Source organism: Hypanus sabinus, chromosome 21 (assembly GCF_030144855.1).
Source record: "Hypanus sabinus isolate sHypSab1 chromosome 21, sHypSab1.hap1, whole genome shotgun sequence".
Lineage (NCBI taxonomy): Eukaryota > Metazoa > Chordata > Chondrichthyes > Myliobatiformes > Dasyatidae > Hypanus > Hypanus sabinus.
This window is the reverse complement of record NC_082726.1, coordinates 19637610-19659575: the sequence shown is the minus strand read 5'-3', so window position 1 is coordinate 19659575 and position 21966 is coordinate 19637610. Positions and strand designations below refer to the sequence as shown.

General features: G+C 39.8%; 1 protein-coding gene across 7 annotated transcripts in view; it reads left to right on the top strand.

Moving 5' to 3' along the window:
* znf592 (zinc finger protein 592) overlaps positions 1 to 21966 on the top strand; it is a 200761-nt gene that overhangs the window by 136838 nt on the left and 41957 nt on the right. For all 7 annotated transcript variants that reach the window (XM_059946126.1, XM_059946121.1, XM_059946122.1 and 4 more), the window contains one exon: positions 9814 to 12224. In XM_059946126.1, the coding sequence (XP_059802109.1) occupies positions 9834 to 12224 (2391 nt within the window). In that variant the 5' untranslated portion in view covers positions 9814 to 9833. The remainder of the gene's footprint in view (positions 1 to 9813; positions 12225 to 21966) is intronic.

Genomic DNA, 21966 nt, shown 5'->3' with positions numbered 1-21966 from the left:
CTAGAGGAATCAAAGGGAATGTTGGGTGAACAAAATGATGTTGGTGTAGAACTAGTGTTGTGTAAACGAGTGTCTGAATGATTAGCATAAGTTCAAGGGGGTGTTTCTATGCTGTATCAGTAACTCTGATTTTGAGGTACAGTTCAGTTTCTGTTCAGTTATGACATCTGTTCTTGTCCTTTTTCATGTAAATCAGCCCAAAACAATAACAATGGTTTCTCCAGAAGCAAAACCTGTGGTTCATCTTTGTTTTCCCAGCAATTCTTGATCGGTGACGTATAAGATAATGGGAAGTATAAATGTCCGTTTAACAGCACTCATCTCGCATTTCACTTTTCCAATAAATTATATCCTTTGACTTGGTTATGGGTAACCAATAGCATCGCCTATCTTCTTCAGGCAGAATTATCGGCAATTTAATTCGCCTTCCTCCATTCCCCCCGCCCTATCGACACACACATGCACTCCCTCAGTTGTAATCATTATCGTTTACCTATTAGTTGGTAGCTTTTTCTGCTGGTATGGTTTCACTTTGTGCATTCTACTGTTGGATGTACTAATATTGAGATTATTTTTAAACGGCAATTTGTTAATTTAGACATGCAGCATGTAAGTTGAAACGGATAAGATTTTAAGTTTTTTTTACTTTGTTTCAGTGTAGATTTGATTCTCATTTCTTCCTTATTTGCTATTCTTAGCTACATCACTGTTGGCCACAAGATGGTGGGTGTTTTCTGTTGCATTTGGTGGCTACAGGCATGAAAAGGTCTGACATTTTTCTTCTCTTTAAGTAAGAAAAAGAGTATCAGTTGTTGACATTTTTTTCAAACTACTGAAATCTGTTAGATATTCTTAGATATATTCAGGTGAAAGTTGAATATTCAGCTGATGAGAAAAAGATTTTTTTTATAACACCATGGTGTCAAGCATTTTTAATTAAGTGACCGAAGGCAATTCACAGGAATGTTATTATGGAGAGAAAGCAGGTACAGGGTTCTGAGTTGGATTATCAGCTGTGATCATACTGAATGGTGGTGCAGGCTCGAAGGGCCAAATGGCCTACTCCTGCACCTATTTTCTATGTTTCTATTAAAGAAAATATGAACAGGATATTAATGTAATGGAAAGTTTGGTCAAAGTCTTGAATGTTGAGGTGGACGAGGCTTCGGAAGGGCTGGGCCTTGCACAACTAAAAGTGAAACTATTAATGCTTGAGGGTAGAATTGGGAGAAGTGCATATATTTTGCAAGAGGACATTAGAGAGCATGTGGGTGAGGCTTGGAGAAATTTGAAAATCCAGATGAGGATCTTAATCAGGAGCCTATGTAGGTCAGCAGGCATTTTGATGTGTGCAGTTTTACAAGTGCTCAGAATTGCAAAGGATAGAAAGTAGAAAGCTAGCCTGGATTTCTTTTTAAAACTTACTTAGAGATCCAGCACAGTAACAGACCAACCCAATGAGCCCGCATCACCCATTTACACCCATGTGACATTTTACCTTCTAACCCATACGTCTTTGGAATGTGGGAGAAACCCCATTACAGTCATGGGCTCTGTAATAGTGTTATGCTAATCGCTATGCTCCCATGCCACCTTCATGCATTGACTTGAAGTCCAAAGGTAGCAAAGGCATGATTGAGGGTTTCAGTAACAGATCAGTTGACAAAGTGATGTTTTGAAGATAGAAATAGACAATCTTAGATGCAAGTTGGCCTTACCAATGAGTAATTCATGTGTAAATCCATGGCATTTGCAGTCCAAAGATGCTGCAAATTTTTAAATTTTCCTAAAATGCTTTGTAAATTATAGATTGATTTACAGAATGCTTCTTCACATTAAGACTGTACAGAATAGAACTTTATAGGTTGCAATAATAAAATAACTTCATTATTTTGTTTAATATGACCCAGTTTTGACTCTGGGATATTGATAGAGTTCAGAGTTTCTCTTCAAGCATTAATTTTTCACATTATGGTTTGCACACTAAGTAGTTTGTCTGAAAATTATATTTGGATGTGTGTGAGTGGGAAGATTTTATTTCTGTGTGTGTGTGTTTATTGCCTATTTAATATACAGGCTATCCAGGCATTTACATCAGTTTAGATGATGGAAATTTGCTCTTGTAGAATTCACAAATCACTACCAGAAATTTGAGGTAGAATATAGAAGAAGTACTGCCTTTTGCTTATGATGTTTATGCCAACCATGATGACATATTTCGCCAAATTTATCTGCTTGCACATGCTCTGTACTACACCATTCCCTACATGTTTACATGGCCTTTTTAAAAGTCACTATTGTGTCTGTGACCTCAAGTTAGATAACAACCCTTTACCAATCCCTTCTGACTTTCATGACCAAGCTAAATTTGAATCCAGTCACTATTCGTCCCATGCATCTTGATCTTCTGGATAAGCCTTCCACAAGGACTTTTGTCAAATGCCTTAGCAAAGTCCCAATAGATGACTGATGAGGATAGGGCTGTGAATGTTACATTCATCACCTCAAACAAAAATCTCAATTTTGCAAGATTTGCCATACACAACTATCCCTAAAAAGCTCTTGTTTTGCCAAATGTGAGTAAATCCTGTCCCTGTAATTCTTTCCAATAGCTTTCCTACATTTATAATTTCCAGTATTATCCTTAGTGCCCTCTTTAAATGCTCAACATTCAAAATTCTGCAGTTGTTTGGGATTTTCTTGTGGCTAGAGAGGATCTTTGTGAAGGTCCCAGCAATCTCCACTCTTGCCTCTTCAATCTGACCCTGTGGAGTTATCTATCTTAATGTTCCTCATTAAACCTGTCACCTTCCTGATTACAACATATCTGAGATTATTAACACACTCTTCACTTATCTCAGTATCCACCATGTTGCTTTCCATGGTGAATACTGATGCAAAGTACTCATATTCTCACCCACATCCTCTAGCTCCAGGTAAAATTCCTTCCTTCATCTTTGAATGGTCCTATTCTGGCTCTAGCTACCCCTTTGTTTATAATGTACATATAAAATATTCTCAGATTTAATTCTTTGTTAAGGACATTACATAGCCCCCTTTCTTCCTTGCTTGGGTTCTTGCTTTTTTTATACTATTAAAGAGACCTGTCCGATTTCCAAAACCTTATGTACAGTATGCTTTTTTCTCTTTCATTAAGTTTACAACAACGTAATTCAAGGTTCCGGAACCTTGCCATCTTTATCTTTCATCCTTACTGGAACACGCTGGCCCTTAATTCTGATCAGCTTGTCATCAGATGACTCCCATATGTCCGATGTGGGCTTGCACAATAACAGCTGCTCTGAATCTACTCTCCCTGCTCTTGCTTAATAATGCTCTCATTGAATTTGTCATTGAATAAATAAAAACAAAAACTTGCATTTCTTAACGCATGCACAGACAGCACTGCTTCACATTACAGAAGATCGCAAGATGGACCGTTTTCTAGGAACCCAGTCACACCCTGCCATAAGGCGGGTGTTTTCCTGTTACGTGATTTGGGGGAGAAAAAGCTCAAAAGTATTCTGTAAATTGTATTATTTTCTTTGAAATATAACATGTTTATTGCTTAGGTTCCCTTGTTAACCACAACACAACACATCCTTAAACATTATAGTGCACAATTAACAGTGCTTTTTTTTTTGTTTTCTTGCTTTCCATCAAAAAAAATTGCACGTTTCCAGAGTTCAAATCAGGCACTTTGCCAGTTTATGCTGTAGATTTGTGGGAAACTAGAATAATTGCACATGTTCCTGGACCTTACAATTACAAGAATTGATCCACATGTATTACTGTAAATGCAAAATATTTTGATAGAAATATCAAACCAAACAGAAGGCCTCCTGATATGTGGGGGAGACTTAAATTTACAATTACAACCAAAGTTAGACTCTTCCAATAGAAAAACCTATGAAACAAGATCCTTAGACCAACATCCTCACTTTTTGAGGATGTTGGTCTAATTGATATATGGAAGGACCTTTTCCCCAACAGAAGGGATTACACTCATTATTCTGCTCCACATTCTGCATATACAAGAATAGACTATTTCATAACATTTGGAAAAGACAAAGACAAAATAAACACCTGTGGAATTGGGACAATAGATGTAAGTGACCATGCACCTATGTATTTATCTGTTGATTTTGACTTACAATCAAAGAATACTATTTGGAAACTAAATTCAAGTCTACTCAATGATCCGTACTTTAAGGAACAAATTAAAAAGAAATTGATCTCTACTTAGAATTTAATGATAATGGAGAGGTTTCACCTCCCATTTTATGGGATACTCTAAAGGCGGTCTTAAGAGGGAAAATTATAGCGATCTCTTAATATAAGAAAAAAATAAGGAATAAAACATTAGAGGAATTACAAAATAGACTGAAGGAACTAGAGAAAAAACACAAATTGAATTTGGCACAGGATACATCAGAGGAAATTAAAAAATTAAGAATGAAATTAACAGTTTGGCTAGGCAAGAAATCAGGAAAATTTTAATGTTTCTGAAACAGAGACATTATGAAAGTGGTTCTAGGTGTATGAAAATACTGGGGTGGAAATTGGAAGAAAAATAGCAGAAAATACAATTCATAGAATTAGGGATCCAAGAACAAAAATGATTTAAAAAAAATAAGCTAAGTGAAATTCAAGAAGCTTTTTAAGTGTTTTACAAAACTCTATATTCCAAAGTTTCAGAGGTAAGCATAACCCAAATTGACACCTTCCTGGATTCTCTAGTTACCCACTTTAAGCGAAGAACAAAATAGAACGATGACTGCTGACATAACTGAAGTTGAACTATAAGCTGCAATTAGTAGGCTTAAATTAAGCAAGTCACCAGGATCAGATGGGTATACAGCAGAGTGGTACAAAGAATTTAAAAATGAGTTAATTCCTGTCTTACTCCCCACACTGGACTGGGTTCTAAAAAAGGTACAAATGCCACCCAGCTGGAAGGAGGGAATAATCTCAGCTGTACTGAAAGAAGGCCTGGATAAAATGGAATGCGGGTCATTTAGACCAATATTCGTTCTTAATGCAGATTATAGATTATTTACCTCCATCATGGCCAAACGATTGGAGGAGTTTCTACCCATACTGATACGTAACAATCAGACAGGTTTTATGCAACAACGCCAAACACAAGACAATATACGAAGGACACTTCACATTATGGATCATATACAAAAAAAATAAAATCAAAGCAATAGTGATAAGTGTGGGCGCTGAAAAGGCAATTGATTCGGTTAATTGGAATTTTCTTTACAGAGTTTTGCATAGATTTAGTTTCCATGACACAATTATTAAAACTATATAGCCACTATATGACAACCCTGCTGCTAGGATTAAAATCAATCAATATTTATCAAATAGTTTTACCCTAGAAAGGGGCACGAGACAGGGTTGTGCATGGTCACTGCTACTCTTCGCATTATATCTGGAACCATTAGCTCAATACATCAGACAAAATGAAGATATTAGGGGAATTACTATTAAAGGGACAGAGCATAAATTGGCTTGTTATGCGGATGACACTTTGATCTATCTAGGGCAACCAACATACTCTTTACCTAAATTGATGCAGTCCTTTGAACAATATGGTCAATTATCAGGATACAAGATCAACATAGATAAAACCCAGTTACTTTCATATAACTATAGCTGACCAAGAGAAATTGAAAGTAGGTATCTCTGGGCGTGGCAAACAGAGTCAAATATTAGGGCATCATTATGCCAAAAGATTTGGCAAAATTATCAGAATGCAATTATCATCCTATATATAAAAAAATTAAGGAAGATACTGTATAGCAAGATGAAACCTAATTCCTTTTTTTTAGTCTCAGTTCAAGGATTGAATCTATTAAAATGAATATACTGCCCAGACAATTATATCTCTTTCAAACCCTGCTAATAGAGATTAATCAATTCAGTGAATGGAACAAAATATTATCAAGATGTATTTGGCAAGGTAAAAGGCCTAGAGTTCGTCCCAAAACTTTGCAATTAGCCAAGGAAAAGGGGGGATGGGGCCTACCTTCTCTTAGAGATTATTATTTTGCAGCACACTTGAGAGCTGTGATATGTTGGTGCAACCCATTATATGATGCTCAATGGAAAAACATTGAGGAGGGGATACTTCCCATCCCCATACAGGCAATTTTGGCTGATAACAACCTTCAAAGGTACATACATACTATTGATAACCCATGGGTGGAATAAACTCTTAAAATATGGATAAAGGTTATAAAAGAATATAAAGTAGAGGGAGATTCTTAAATGACATCCTCCATATACTTGGGTTTTACACCAAATAAACTGGATGCTTGATTTAAGGACTGGAGGCTAAAGGAATAGCAGTTCTTTGCAATATAATAAAAGAAGGAATGCTGTTCAGTTTTGAAATGCTTAAACAGAAACACTTATTAGAAAAACAAGACTTTTATTGGTATTTACAGATGCGACAATATGTTAATAAGACGGTTAAAAATGTAACCAAGGCAAGAACATGTTTGATAGAGCTATTTAGAAAAGCATATAATTCAGATAATGGTAGTAGAATCATTTCAAGCATGAATAAGGGTTTGTCAAATCTTAAAACATATTCAACTTCATACATTAAAACAAAATGGGAGAAGGAAGGAGGGATAATTATATCTGAGGAAGAATGGACAATAATATGGAGATATCAATGGAAGTGTACCAATTCACAGAAATGGAGGGAGTTTGGATGGGAAAACTTGATATATTTTATTACCCCCTCTCAGAAATCCTATTATGATAGTAACCTCCCTGTTTGCTGGCGAAATTGGGGAAATCAAAATGCAAACCATTATCTTATTTTCTGGGAATGCCCTGTTATCAAAGACTATTGGAGTGGGATACACAATGCTCTACAAGACATCTTTAAATGTGAAATATCCTTAGAAAGTAAGACCATATATTTTGGGTATATGCCTCAAGAATGGTTGAAAAGAGATAAATGTTTAATGAACATACCCCTGGTGGCTGGTACAAAGACTCTTACTAGGAAATGGTTATCACTGGAGAGCCCAACCTTAAATGCATGGATGGAAATTACAATGGACATTTACAAAATAGAGAAGATAACAGCATCTGTTAGTAATAAGTTGGAACAATTTGATTCATACTGGGAAAAATGGTTTAACTACATAACATCTCATAGGCCTGATTTTATCCTCACAAATCAATGAATATGTTGTTTAAAAAAAAGATCACACCCTACTTGTACACAGCTTTCTCCTTTTGCTTGTTTTTTTTCCTCTCTTTTCTGTAAGTGTATACCTCAGATAAAATGTGGAGACTTGTGGCATATACGACTATGATATATATGTACAATATTTGAAATACATCTTATGGAAATGTTTGATGATGAGTTTCAATAAAAAATAAATTACAAACATAAGAAATATCAAAGCAATAAAAATACATGTAGGTGTGATACATACTGTAATCCTTCCTACATGTGGACTTTAGATAGGAAGTCTGTGATATAAATAGATTTACCATAATGTCTGTAGATAAGTAAAATTTGGCAGTAGAGATGTTGCTTTGTTTTATTTTATCTAGCCCAATATAATGCCACCCAATTACACCCATGTGACCAACTAACCTACTAACCCAGGCATGGGCAAACTACGGCCCGGGGGCCATGTGCGGCCCATTAAGCTTTTTAATCTGGCCCGCAGAACTTGATGAAATTATATTAATAAACCTTGTTAACGTTTTTTCCCCGCAATTCTGGCATTTTCCCAATAGATGACGCACTCTATATACATTGACCTTTGTTGAGGTGCAGCGTATTACTCCACATTTGCGCTTTACTCTTTGTTCTGCTCGACCTATTTGTGTGAACAGGCGTTCAGTGTCATGAACATCAACAAAGCCAGCCACAGATCCAAGTTAACTGACCAACACCTCAGATCCATCCTGAGAATCGCCACAACAAAACTAAATCCAGACTTTGATGCGCTGGCTAAAAAGGGAGACCAACAACACTGTTCCCACTGAAATTAAAAATAAGTTTCTTCGTTGTATTATGTAAAAAATGCATTTGAAAATATTTTTTTCAATAAGCCTTACATGTTACATGTCATTTCTGTTAAGTGATGGACATGAGTAGTGCGCAGGTGCACGTACGTTCTCAAAATAAAAAATGCGCTCCAGATCAAATAACGCGCTCCGCATACTGGCGCACTGTCACTGTTCTGTCCTTGTGCTGGTCGTTGTTGAGTTTTGGCACGGGACAATTGAATAAGAAGGAGCAGGACAAGTAGACCTGCATCTCCTACCGTTTTTGAAATAAAGACAGGAGGAGAGTGATGATGATAATATCTTGAAGGATAACAGAATTTTCAGTGCTTTAAAATAATAACTGTTACTATTAAAAAAAGCTATTTTATTCATTTAATTTTCAGTGTTTTAAAAGTCATTTCAATAAATAGCTAAATACCATGGGACTTCAAAGACAGATATTTTGTTGTAATGCATTTGTTCATTTTCAATTGAAATTAAAGCACATGTTTTCTACATATCCCATGATATTTTATTTTCTCTTATGAGGTGTATTACCAAAACACTCCGTCCATCTGCTCCTGGTCCGGCCCCCCTGTCAAATTTTAGAACCCTTTATGGCCTACAAGTCAAACAGTTTGCCCACCCCTGTACTAACCAATACATCTTCGGAATGTGGAGGGAACTGTGGAACCCAGAGGAAATCAGCACAGTCACAGAGAGAATGTACCAACTCTTTACAGTCAACAGTGGAATTGAACTCTGGTCACTGGCACTGCAACAGTTAGCCACTATGCTACTAAATTAACCAGTATGTTCTTTTCTAAAGACTAAAAAATATCTTGGAATCAAAACTTATTTGAAGATTCAGAGGAGTATCAGAAATAGATCACTTTAGGTTCTAGTTTTTGTAACCTGGTATTGCAGTAGATTTTCTGTCGCAACACAAGTACAGTGTTGACTACAAATCTGAAACGTTTTTCACAAGCGATGTATTTGTAGAGATGTACGTGACTAGATTCTAGGATGTGCTGTAAAGGGGGAAAAAACTGCTGGAAGAAGTCAGCAGGTGTAGCAGCATCCGTGAAGGCAAAGGGTTGCTCATTGTTTCAGGTCGAACGAGACCTTGCACCAGAACTGAAAGCCCAAAGGGAAGATGGCCAGAAAATGAAATGAAAGGGAAGGATGAGATGTAGTCTGCTTAGTGGTAGGTGAAACCAGATGAAGGAGGTGGGGTGTAAGATAAAGTGAAGGGCCAGGATAGAGTGAAGAGGATGGTGTCAATAGTGGGAGAGTCTAGGATCAGAGGGTTCAGAATAGAATAGAAAGTTATCCCTTTAGAACAGAGGTCAGGAGGAATTTCTTCAGCTAGAGGGATGGTTATCATTGGGTATATTTAGAGGTTGGTAGTTTCTTGATTGTTCAGGGCATAAAAGCTTAAGGGGAGAAAGTAGGGTTGAGAGGGAAACTAAATCTGTCATGTTCAAATGCTGTTGCAGACTTGATGGGCCAAACAGCTTAATTCTGCTACAGTTTCTTATGGTATTGTGTTCTTATGAAGAGCATTTGGAATTAGGTGGGGCAGGGGAGTGCTGAGACAGAGGCTAGTAGGTGTTGTGGAAACAGTTAAATGAAAGGAATGGGCAGGTAGAAAATGGGGAATTTAGTAACTAAGGCTGATAGTTGATAAGTGGAACTGTAGTTGAGAGAGGGAGTGGGCAGATGAAACCAGGTGTCATTATAAGTAACTAATGTAGCGTCTTTTAACTCTCCTTCAAGGTTTCTCAAAGTCTCCAATCATGGGTGACATGAAGACCCCAGATTTTGATGATCTTCTAGCAGCTTTTGACATTCCTGATCCAGACCTTGATGCCAAAGAGGCTATTCAGTCAAGCAGTGAGGAATCAGAAGGTCATTTGAAGCAGCCAGGGATGGGTATAGATGAGTTGTCCATGCATCACACCATACCAGATGTCCCAGTAGTGAGTGTCATTGTCAAGAACACCAATCGACAAGAATCCTTTGAATCTATTACTGAGAAGGATACCCATCAGCTCGGACAGAATCTGCTTCAGAATGGGTTTCGAAATACTGATATTACCTCTGATTCCACTGCCCTCATCAATGGAGATAGTTCCAGAAATTACCCGAGTAAATTTGACATGCCAAGGACAGAAGCCCTACCAACATTCAGTCAGTTTAGTCCTATTTCTAGCCCAGAGCCAGAAGAAGCCATGCAAAATGCTGGAATTGTGGATAATATTAAATCAGATAAGGGACCTTACCTTGGTTCTGTAGGCTTGTATATTTCTACAGAGAATTCACTGATGAACAACACAAGAGAACAGCCTGAACAAGTTGTGACAGAGCTGAGTATGTTTGATGAATACTCCAAAAAACGAGAGAGAACGAATGAAATTAGAAACTGTAAAATGAACGAGGTGGCTTTAGGACAAAAAGTAAATTCAACAAATGCATCTGAAGAAGCAGAGCGAGAGAACAAGGACTTTGACAAAAAAAGCAGTTTATTTGACAACTTGGAGTCTTCATGTGACCTGCATAATAATAATTCAGAAGAGCCAAAGACCTGCAGTGTTCCAGAATTGACCTTGTGCTCTTCTGTTCCACCACGCCAGCGACTGAAGTCAGCTCATTCAAAACTGACCTCATGTTTAGCAGCATTAGTAGCTCTTAATGCCAAAAAAACATCAGAGTTCCCAAAGGAGGAACACAAGGATAATTCTAAAGAATCTTTGTTGGGTTTGAGGGATAGTGTCAGGAGCAGCCCCAAAATGGCAAAGTCACCAAAGAGTCCAAGAAGTCCAATGGAAGGAGTAAAGAAAATGACAAACAAGCAGTCTGATAGCCCAAGAAGTGTATCCAGTGACTACAGTGGCAAAGGGTCCCCTTATGTTGCAACAGGTTCACCACCAGCCATACCAAAAGTAAGGATTAAAACCATTAAAACATCTTCTGGTGAAATTACCAGGACCGTGACCCGGGTAATGCCAGATTCTGAACATAGTGAGTCAAGGAGTTCGCCTGAACAGTCAGTCACTGAAATGGCCTTAGCTGAGGAATTGAACTTGAAATCAAGCCCTGGGACCAGTGCACCATCTCAAACCCCTACTTCATTAACAACAGAAATTGTAAAGAAGCCACTGTCAGCTAATAATATGGCGAATGCAGTCAGCTCATCGAATAATGTATCTGTTAAAGGGACCGCTACCCAAATATTTGACGAAAACATAAATGCCAACAGCAGCTTGAAAGGTATAGATGTAACAAGCATATCGGCTGAGAGTGCAAGCAGTGCCATAATGAAGGCAGCTAGTGTAGTGCAGCTACAGAAACAGATGGGGATAAAGCAATCCTCAAATGTCTCCAGCACAAATCTCCTGCCTAAAGCTGTTCACTTGGCAAGTCTCAACTTGGTTCCGCACAGTGTTGCTGCCACTGCTACTGCCAGATCCACTACTTTGCGACAGAGCCAGCAAACGATTGCCACTCAGGTGGTAACAGTGCCACTGGTACAGCAGATCAAGAACGTGGTTCCACAAAATAAAGAATCTCCTATTTCTACTCAGAACATTGTAGTTGAAGCTTTTAACAAACTATTAAATGGCACCAATCCTGTGCCAATTTATGCTCCAAACCTGAAGCCACCAGCAAACAGTAATGTATCTATGCCAGCTCGTGGTTATCGCTGCTTAGAATGTGGAGATGCATTTGCTCTAGAAAAGAGTTTATCACAGCATTATGAACGTCGAAGTGTGCATATTGAGATGATGTGCAGCCATTGTTCCAAAGTCATGGTCTTCTTTAACAAATGCAGTTTGCTGTTGCATGCACGGGAACACAAGGGTAAAGGAGCTGTTATGCAGTGCTCTCAGTTGCAAGTGAAGCCTATCCCTTCGGACCAAATGTTTTCAACAACCCCAGTGACCTCTTCGGTGCTGTCAGGTACTCTTGCCCAGGATGAGACCTCTACTGTTGGCCAGGATAATGGAAATTTGACAATAATCGGAATGAGTAGCCCAGCTTTCAGTTATCCTGTAATGCCTCTGCACTGTGATTCATTTAGATTAATACGTCATGGATTAAAATGTCTAGAGTGCTATCAACAATTCCAGGATTATGCGAGTCTTGCAGGTCATTACCAGCGGGTAACAGATGATGCTGAAACACTGGTGAGTAAATTACATTGGAACTTGTCATATCTTATTCAAGGTGAAAAAGTAATAGAACTAACATTGTGTGTTGAAACTTATCACTATTTATATGTATGGAGCTTGAGTTTTATATTTTTTGTCCTTGTTTATATCTTGGGTCAGTACAAGAGAATAGAGCTCTTACCCAAAGAAAGCCTAAGTTATTATAACTGAACGTAAAATTCTTTCTAATCTATCCAGCACAGAAGAGGCATCAAGTTCTGCATCTGCCTTGGGTTAACATTTTGACTATTTCCCCACCTCATTCCAGGCAGCTAATAATTTCCAAGTGGTAATTTTCAGTCACTGTCTAGTTAGGTTGGTAGACCATGCAGCAAAAATATGAATTAAAATTGCTTTATATCAGATTAGATCCTTGTGATCTCTGGATTAAGATTTATACCCCATTATTATAAGCGAAATTCCATAGGGAAAATACTGGCTTCCAAATCTATTAATCCACCCAACTTTAAAGAAATGTATTGATGTCATTTGCTGCTTCTGATGAGACTCATTTTTTCAGAAAGCTGCTCAAATTTTGGCTGATATTTTGTCTCCGTCTTCTCATGATCATTCTATGCCATGCACTATCTCTGATCAAATGAGATGCTCAAATATGCATTCCTTCCATTTAGTTTTCTTGGAATCAGTTGTGCACAAATAGATTACTGGCCATTCTTGGGATAAGACTGCCCAGCTTATTAGCAAGATTATTATTATTATTACATAAGAACAATCATCCATAATATTATTAAATTGAGAAGTCGGGCATAGGTATAAATGTTGCCTTGCCAGTGCTGCCAGTTTGGCTTTACGAATTGATTCTGTGCAAAATTGTAGAAGGTGACCTTCCTGAGCCCATTCTCAGTCAAGATAACTACAAAGATTTATCCCTGTGAATGACAGAATTAGTTTCCTTTCACTCCAATTTAGACCACTATGAAAACCGGACCTGGCAACGTACTGTATTCAAACTTAAAGCAACACACACAAAATGCTGGAAGAACTCAGCAGGCCAGGCAACATCTATGGAAAAAAAGTACAACTAATATTTCGGGCCAAGACCCTTGAGCAGAACTGAAGAAAATAAGAAGAGGAGTAGATTTAAAAGATGGGGGAGGAGAGAGAGAAACACAAGGTGATAGGTGAAACCTGGGAGGGGGGGTAAATGAAGTAAATAGTTGAGAAGTTCATTGGTGAAAGAGGTACAGGGCTGGAGAGGGGGAGTCTGATAAGTAAGGATAGAAGGCTGTGGGAGAAAGAAAAGGGGGGAGAACCGCTAGAGGGAGGCAATGGGCCGACAAATGAGAGAGGGAAAAGGGGATCAGGACTGGTGAAGGAGAGGCTTGGGGGCGGGGCGGGGGGGGGGTGGTTGCCATTACCAGAAGTTTGAGAAATCGATGTTCATGCCATCAAGTTGGCAGCTACCCAGACCGAATATAAGGTGTCATTCCTCCAACCTGAGTGTGGACTCGTCGTGACAGTAGAGGAGGCCAAGGATTGACATATCAGAATGAGAAGTGGAATTAACATGGGTGGCACTGGGAGATCCCACTTCTTCTGGTGGATGGAGCATAGGTGCTCAGTGAAGCAGTCTCCCAATCTGTGTCGGGTCTCATTGATATACAGGAGGTCGCACTGAGAGCACTGGACACAGTATATGATCCCAACAGACTCACAGGTGAAGTGTTGCCACACCTGGAAGGGTTGTTTGGGGCACTGAATGGTAGTGGGGAGGAGGTGTAAGAGCAGGTGTAGCACTTGTTCAGCTTGCAAGGATAAGTGCCAGGAGGGAGATCAGGGAAGGGATGAATGGATAAGGGAATCACGTAGGGAGCAATCCCTGCAGAAAGCAGGAAGTGGGAGAGAGGGAGAGGCGGTGGGATCCTGTTGTAGATGGCAGAAATTCCAGAGAATTATGTGCTGGATACAGATGCTGGTGGGGTAGCAGATGAGGACAAGAGGAGCCCTATCCTTGGTAGGGTGGTGGGAGGATGGGGTAGGAGCAGACATGTGAAATGGAAGCGATGCAATTTCAAAGATACATTTAATGTCAGAGAAGTGTATACAATATACATCCTGAAATGCTTTTTCTTCATAACCATCCACAAAAACGGAGGAGTGCCCCCAAAGAATGAATGACAGTTAAATGTTAGCACCCCAAAGTCCCCCCAAGCTCACCTCCCTCCCATGCATAAGCATCAGCAAGCAACAATTTCCCCCCTCCCCCACCAGCAAAAAAAAACATTGGCACCCGCCACTGAGCACTCAAGCATGAGCAAAGCAACTGCAAAGGCACAGGCTTGCAGTGCCCCAAAGATTACTTGTTCACCCAGTATTCGACATACCACAGGCTCGCTCTCTCCCTAATAAGGGAGAAAAAGATCTCTCCATTTCACAGCGAGAGGGAAGACATAACGCCATTGATCCTTCTAAGCTCCTCCCTCATCATGGTTGATGGTGGAGAAAGGGAAGCCCCTTAATTTGAAAAAAAGAGGGTATCTCCTTCATTCTAAAATGAATGAAAAAGGAGGACATCTCCTTTATTTTAAAGCTTTGTTCCCGTTTACTTTTCCTAAAATTGTTTTTTTAAGATCCCAAGCAGAGTAAAGGCCTAGATGATTGATTTTCAAGGAAATCAAGCACTTAACATGCATGTAAAAATAGCACCTGAAGATTGATTACATTGATTGTATTTGGTGTGGCATTCTAAAGTCACGCAACATTTTTATATTTACAATAAGGAAGCAATGTAACCAGGACCAAAAATACTGGTTTTTATCTCCCATGGAATCATACAGCACAGAAACATGCCATTCATACCAACATGTCCATATTGACAACCAGGTACTGTACTAATCTCAGTTACCAGTACATGGTCAATAGCCTCTATGCCTTGACAATTCAAGTGTTCATCCAGATGATATTTGTGTGAGTATCTGTCCCCATCACAAATTTGGGCGCTGCATTTCAGATTTCAACAGTCCTCTGGCTAGAAAAAAAATCTTCGAGTTCTCTCTAATCTCACCTCTTAGCCAAAACATTGCTTTTGAGTCTCAGTCCACACTACTGAAGGGAGAAAATCCCTACTGCCTACCTGATGTATGCCTCACATTTTGTATACATTAATCAGGTTCCCATTTCTGTCCAAGGAAAATAAGTCTGTCATCATAACTGAAGATTAGCATCCTGGTGAATCTCCTGTATAGTGTGGCAACCACAATTGTGCAAATACTTAATCTGTGAACTAAACTAAGTTTGACAAAGCTGTGCCGTAATATCTCTGCTTTAATATCCTGTTCCTAGCTAGCGAAAGCAAATATCTTACATGCCATCCTTAACATTTCATTTATTTGTGCAGCTGCCTTCATTGATGAATGTTCCTCTTAAAGTACATCACCTCATACTAATCAATATTAAATGCATTTAGCCATAAGACCATAAGACATAGAAACAGGATTAGGCCATTCAGCCCATCGAGTCAGTGCCACCATTCCATTATGGCTGATCCTGGATCCCACTCAACCCCACATCCCTGTCTTCTCACCATATCCTTTGATACCCTGACCGATCAGGAAACAATCAACTTCTGCCTTAAGTATACCCACGGAGTTGGCCTCCACCAGTCTGTGGCAGAGCATTCCACAGTTTCACTACTCTAGCTAAAAAAAATCTTCCTCATCCTCATCTCTGTTCTAAAAGGTCGCCCCTCAATTTTGAGGTTCTACCCTCTAGTCCTGGATACCCCACCACAGGAAGACGTCCTCTCCATCCTGTCTAGTCCTTTCAACATTCAGTAGGTTTCAGTGAGATCCCCCCACCTTCTTCTAACTTCCAGTGTGTCTAGGCCCAAAGTTGCCAAATGCTCCTCATATGTTAACCCCTTCATTCCCAGAATCATCCCTGTGAACCTCCTCTGAACTCTGCAATGACAGCACATCCTTTCTGAGATGTGGGGTGCAAAACTGTTGACAGTACTCCTAGTGCCGCCTGATTAGTGTCTTAAAAAGCCTCTATTTGCTCCTTGACTTTGTGTTCTATCCCCTTTGAACTAAATGCCAACATTTCATTTGCCTTCTGTACCGCAGACTCAGCTTGTAAATTAACCTTCTGGGAGTCTTGCATGAGGACTCCTAAGTCCCTCTGCATCTCTGATATTTGAACCTTTTCCCCATTTAGATAATAGTCCACACCGTTGTTCCTTTTACCAGAATGTATTATCATACATTTCCCAACACTGTATTCCATCTGCCACTTTTTTGTCCATTCTTTCAGTTTGTCTAGGTCCTGTAGCAATTGTTTTGCTTCCTCAGCACTACCTACTCCATGATCTATCTCCGTAAATTCTGCAAAATTTGCCACAAAGCAATCAATTCCATTATCTAAATCATTGACAAACAATGTGAGACGTAGCTGTACCAATACAGACCACTGAGGAACACCACTAGTCAGTGGCAGCCAACCAGAAATGTCCACTTTATTCACTCTCACTGCCTCCTGCCTGTCAGCCAATCCTCTATTCATGCCAGTATCTTTCCTGTAACACCATAGGATTTTATCTTGTTAAGCAGCCTCATGTGTTGCACCTTATCAAGTCTAAATAAGTGACATCCACTGCCTCTCTTTTGTCCAGCCTGCTTGTTACTTCCTCAAAAAACTCTAATGGATTTGTCAGGCATGATTTCCCTTTGCAGAAACCCTGCTGACTGACTTATTTTATCACTCTCCACGTATCCCAAAACCTTATCCTTAGTAATGGACTACAACCCTTTCCCAACCACTGAGGTTAAGCTAACTGGTCCATAATTCCTTTCTTTTGCCTTCGTCCCTTCTTAATGAGTGGAGTGACATTTGCAATCTTCCACTCCTCCAGGACCATGCCAGAATCAAATGATTCTTGAAAGATCATGATCAATGCATCCGTTATCTCTTCAGCAACGTCTCTCAGGACTCTGGGATGTAGTCCATCTGGTCCAGGTGACTTATCCACCTTAAGACCTTTCAGTTTTTCTAGCACTTTTTCCTTTGGAAAAAGCAATGGCACTCACTCCTGTTCCCTGATACTCACAGACCTCTGGCACATTGCTAGTGTCTTCCCCATTGAAGACGGTTGCCAGGTACCCATTAAGTTCATCTGCCATTTCTTTGTCCCCCATTACTACCTCACTAGCATTATTTTCCAGTGGCCCAATATCAAATCTCACCACCCTTTTACTCTTTATATAACTGAAAAAAATAGTATCCTGCTTTATATTATTGGCTAATTTGCCCTCATGTTTCATCTTTTCCCTTCTTAGAGCTTTTAAGTTGCTTTTTGTTGGATTTTAAAAGCTCCCCAGTCATCCAACTTCCCACTCACTTTTGTTACCTTTTAGTGCCCTTTCCTTGGCTACTGTACAGTCCTTTACTTCCCTTGTCAGCCACTGTTGCCTACCCCTACTATTTGAGAACTACTACTTCTGCAGTCTATTAGTTAAAGTTATAGTCTGTCCCAATCCTTATAGGCTCATAAGGCCGGTGCTTATGCCGGTTTCTGTGGCACGAAGCAACTGAGAGTACAAGACTTCCACCCCCCCCCCCTCCCCCCGGATAGGACGCCAGTCTATCGCGGGACATGCCTATAATTGTGAACTATTCCCAGAAACCTAAGCCATCTCTGCTCTGCCATCATCCCCGCCAGTATCCTCCTCCAGTCCACTTGGACAAGCTCCTCTCTCATGCTACCAGAATTCCCTTTATTCTATTGCAATACTGAAACAATTGACTTGTGCTTCTCCCTCTCAAATTGCAGTATGAATTCAATCATATTATGATCACTGTCTCCTAAGGGTTCCTTTACATTAAGCTCCCTAATAAGATCTGGGTGATTACACACCACCCAATCTATGATGGCCTTTCCCCAAATTGGCTCAAGCAAAAGCTGCTCTGAAAAGCCATCTGGTAGACAGTCAACAAATTCCCTCTCTTGCAATCCAACACCAACCTGATTTTTCCAATCCCCTTGCATATTGAAGTCTTCCTTTACAATTGTGTCATTACCCTTATCACATGTCTGTTCCAGCTCCCTTTGCAATCTCAACCCCACATTTGGCTACTATTTGGAGGCACATGTATATGATTCCATAATGTTCTTTTTACCCTTGCAGTTTCTTAACTCCACCCACAAAGATTCAACTTTCTCTGACCCTGAGTCACCTCTTTCTAAAGATATAATCCCATCTCTTATTAACAGAGCCACACCACTGCCTATGCCTTCCTGCCTGTCCTTTTGATACAAAGTATGTCCTTTGATGTTATGCTCCTGACTACAGCCTTCTTTCAGCCATAACTCAGTGACACCCTCTACATCATATTGACAAATCTGTAATTGCACCACGAGTTCATTGGTACCAATTTGTACCAGGGCTTCTGGCAACTCACCCTCCCTTTCAGAATATTGTGGGCGTATTCAGAAACATTGCAGACCCTGGCACCGAGAAGGCAAACTACCGTAAGGTTTCTTTTTCACATCCACTGAATCTCTCATCTGCCCCCCCCCCCCCCCAACTATAGAATCCCCTATAACTTCTGCCATCCTCTTCGGTTCCCTACCCTTCTGAGCCAGAAGGCCAGACTGAGTGCCAGACGTGCAGCTGCTATTGTTTCCCCTGGTAGGTCATTTCCACCCCCCCCCCCACCCCAACAGTACTCAAAATGGAGTACTCTTCACTTTTCTTAACAATGCGAAGATCATTGAACTGCAACTCCATTTCCCATCCACAGTCTCTAAGGAGCTGCATCTTGATGCACCTAGTGCAGATGTGGCTATCAAGGAGGCTGGTAGTCACCAGAAATCCCACATCTGACATCCAGAACAGAAAACTAGCCCTGTAGACATACCCCCATTCTCTTAAGTGTTAAATAAGAAATAAGGAATGGACTTACCTACAATTAGGGTATAGTAAATAACACTATTCTTCACATTTCTGGTTAGATGCTAACTGCATTTCATTTGGCTTGGTATCTGTACTCAGTACAATGACAGTAAAGTTGAATCTAATCTAATTACACAAGCACACACAGTATATTATATAATGCAACTTCTATATAGCCAATTACAGCCTCATTAATTTTAAGTTGTCCCATTCAGGCCAAAAGATTTAATTGCTGTGGAGAATTTCTTATTCTTGTGGGATAACGTCTTTCCTGATGAGGAAGGTCAGTCTGCTTAGCAGATGAGCCATGGTTGTGAAAGCAATCTCAGGTTCTAGGGCCTCCTCTGTGGTGGTTGCAGGAGTTGAGTCTGAGACTGCAGGAAGAGGTTCTAACAGCTCTGGACACCTTCCTTCTCCTTTTCTCAGCCTTTCTTTCTGTATCTACTTCAATCCTTGTTTCTCTCATGGCCCTAGCTTCTTTCTTTCTCTCTTTATCTCAGTTGCTTTCTTGGCCATGCTCATGGTCCCGATCTCTCTCTCTCACCATCATTTTGGCTCTTTATCTTCTTTCTAGGATGGTCATCTTGATCTTGGGAAGATGTATTTAGTTCACAGGAGTATTCTCTTACTAATCCTCCTATTGCTCCCTTTATGATCTGATCTCTTCTCTTCATTTTCTTATCCACAACATCATCTGACAAACCTGTTTTTATATCTCCATTGACTCCTTTCCTTTAGGCCTTCCATTCCTCTAGCTGGACTTCGGTATTTGCCTCTATTTTTGCAAGCTGCTTTTTGACTCCCACTTGAAGTTAATGCAAAACCTTAATGCATGCAGAGTAGATTCAGGTACTTTACACTCATAAAAGCTAGCAACTTTTCTGAAGTTCCTTGAACTGTCTTTCAGCTTAAATCCAAGCCATATTTTGCAAGTAACTGCCTGATTAACATATCAAAGCTAACTAGGGGCTCAGAGGATGGCACCTGTTTGCCCTCTGAGCAACAGTTCATGGTGTATAGCATGGAGACAGTTGTGGCATCATCCATTACCTTTCTTAAGTTGCTTTCAATTGACTCTGTTACAGTGACTGACTGTCCAGTCAAGTTGTAGTTGAATCAGCCAATCATGTCCCCACACTGCCGGCCCTCCTGTTTTTACTACGTACAAGTCACTCTTTCACACTCTTTCATTCCCAACTACAACTCAACTGCATCACTATCTGGTGTTTATGTTGATATAGCAATTTCAACTGCTCATTTAAATGTTGAGCTTTAGTTAAAGAGCCATTTGTAAATGCTTTCTTGTAAGGTTCCACAAACATAAAATTAATTGGAAAGAAAACAAGGAAGTCTGGAATGTGAATCTAACTTCATTTTTTTACTTTAAGCGAAGCATGCATGTAGACATGGCAGCATAATGACATATGCCATTTACATACTTTTACATATAACTGCCAATGCATTATGTTAACAACAAAGAATGCTTAGCAATGTATGTAAAATATTACTCATATATTACTGAAATTTTAAATATCCAACAAGCTGATGCGTAAACTATCCTTATTGGGCTTTATCACTTCTCTCTGTAACTGCACGTTGCACTTATTAACGGAAAGGCCATAATCTGTATTGGTAGAAACTTCTCCAGCTCCACCACACTGAACAATGACCCCCCCCCCCCCCCCCCACCTGTGCTGAACGTTCAGTAGTCTTGTGGCCTGGGGTAAGAAACTGTTTCCCTTCCTATCAGTTCTTGTCTTAATGTTATAGTATCTTCAACCTGAGATAGGGGGTCAAAGAGATTGTTGGAGAATTGGGAGAGATCATTGACAATATTAAGGGCTATGTGTATGCAATGCTCCTGATAAAATATCTTTGGGAGGAAGAGCAACCCCAATGATCTTCTCATCTTCTGAGCAGTCCTTACAATCCTTCATTGCAACTTGCAGTTCCCATACCAGATGATGATGTAGCTGGCCAGGCCACTCAATGGTACTCCTATAAAAATTAGTTGGAATGAAGGGCTGGACCAGCTGGAAAAATTCGATGAAAAATGGTGATGAAATTTAATGCAGACAAGTATAAGGTGATGCACTATGAAAGGGCATAACAGGGGAGGACTTGCATGGTGCATGGTAGGGCACTGATGAGTGTGGTAGAACAGAGGGATTTGGGAGTACAGATCCATAATTGCTTGAAAGTGGGCATCACAGATACAGTAATTAGGGTATTTAAGAGAGCTTTTGGCACATTGGCCTTTATAAATCGAAGTAATGAGTACTGGGAAATTATGTTGGTCTATTTTAAAAAATGTTCAGACCAAATTTGGAGTATTGCACGTAGTTCCGATCACCTATCTTCATGAAAGATATTATCAAGGTTGAAAGAGTGCAGAAAAAAAATACAAGGACATTGCTGGAATTTGAAGAACTCAGTTATGTGAAAGTTGAATAGGTTACAACTTTATTCCCTGGAGTGTAGGATAATGAGGAAAGATTTGATAGAGGTGTACAAAATTATGAGGAGTATAGTTAGGGTAAGAGCAACAGGCTTTATCCACTGAATTTGGGTGAAACTGGAACTGGAGGTCATAGCTTAAGGATGAAATGTGACATATTTAATGGGAGCGCGGCGGAAATTTCTTTACTCAGAGGGCGCTGTAAGTGTGGAATGAGCTGCCAGAGGAAGTGATGGATGCAGGCTTTGTTTCAACATTAGAGAATATTGGATGGAAGGAGTATGGAGGGCTGTGGTCCAGGTGTCAGATGATGTGACTAGGCTGAATACCAGTTTGGCATAGACTAGAT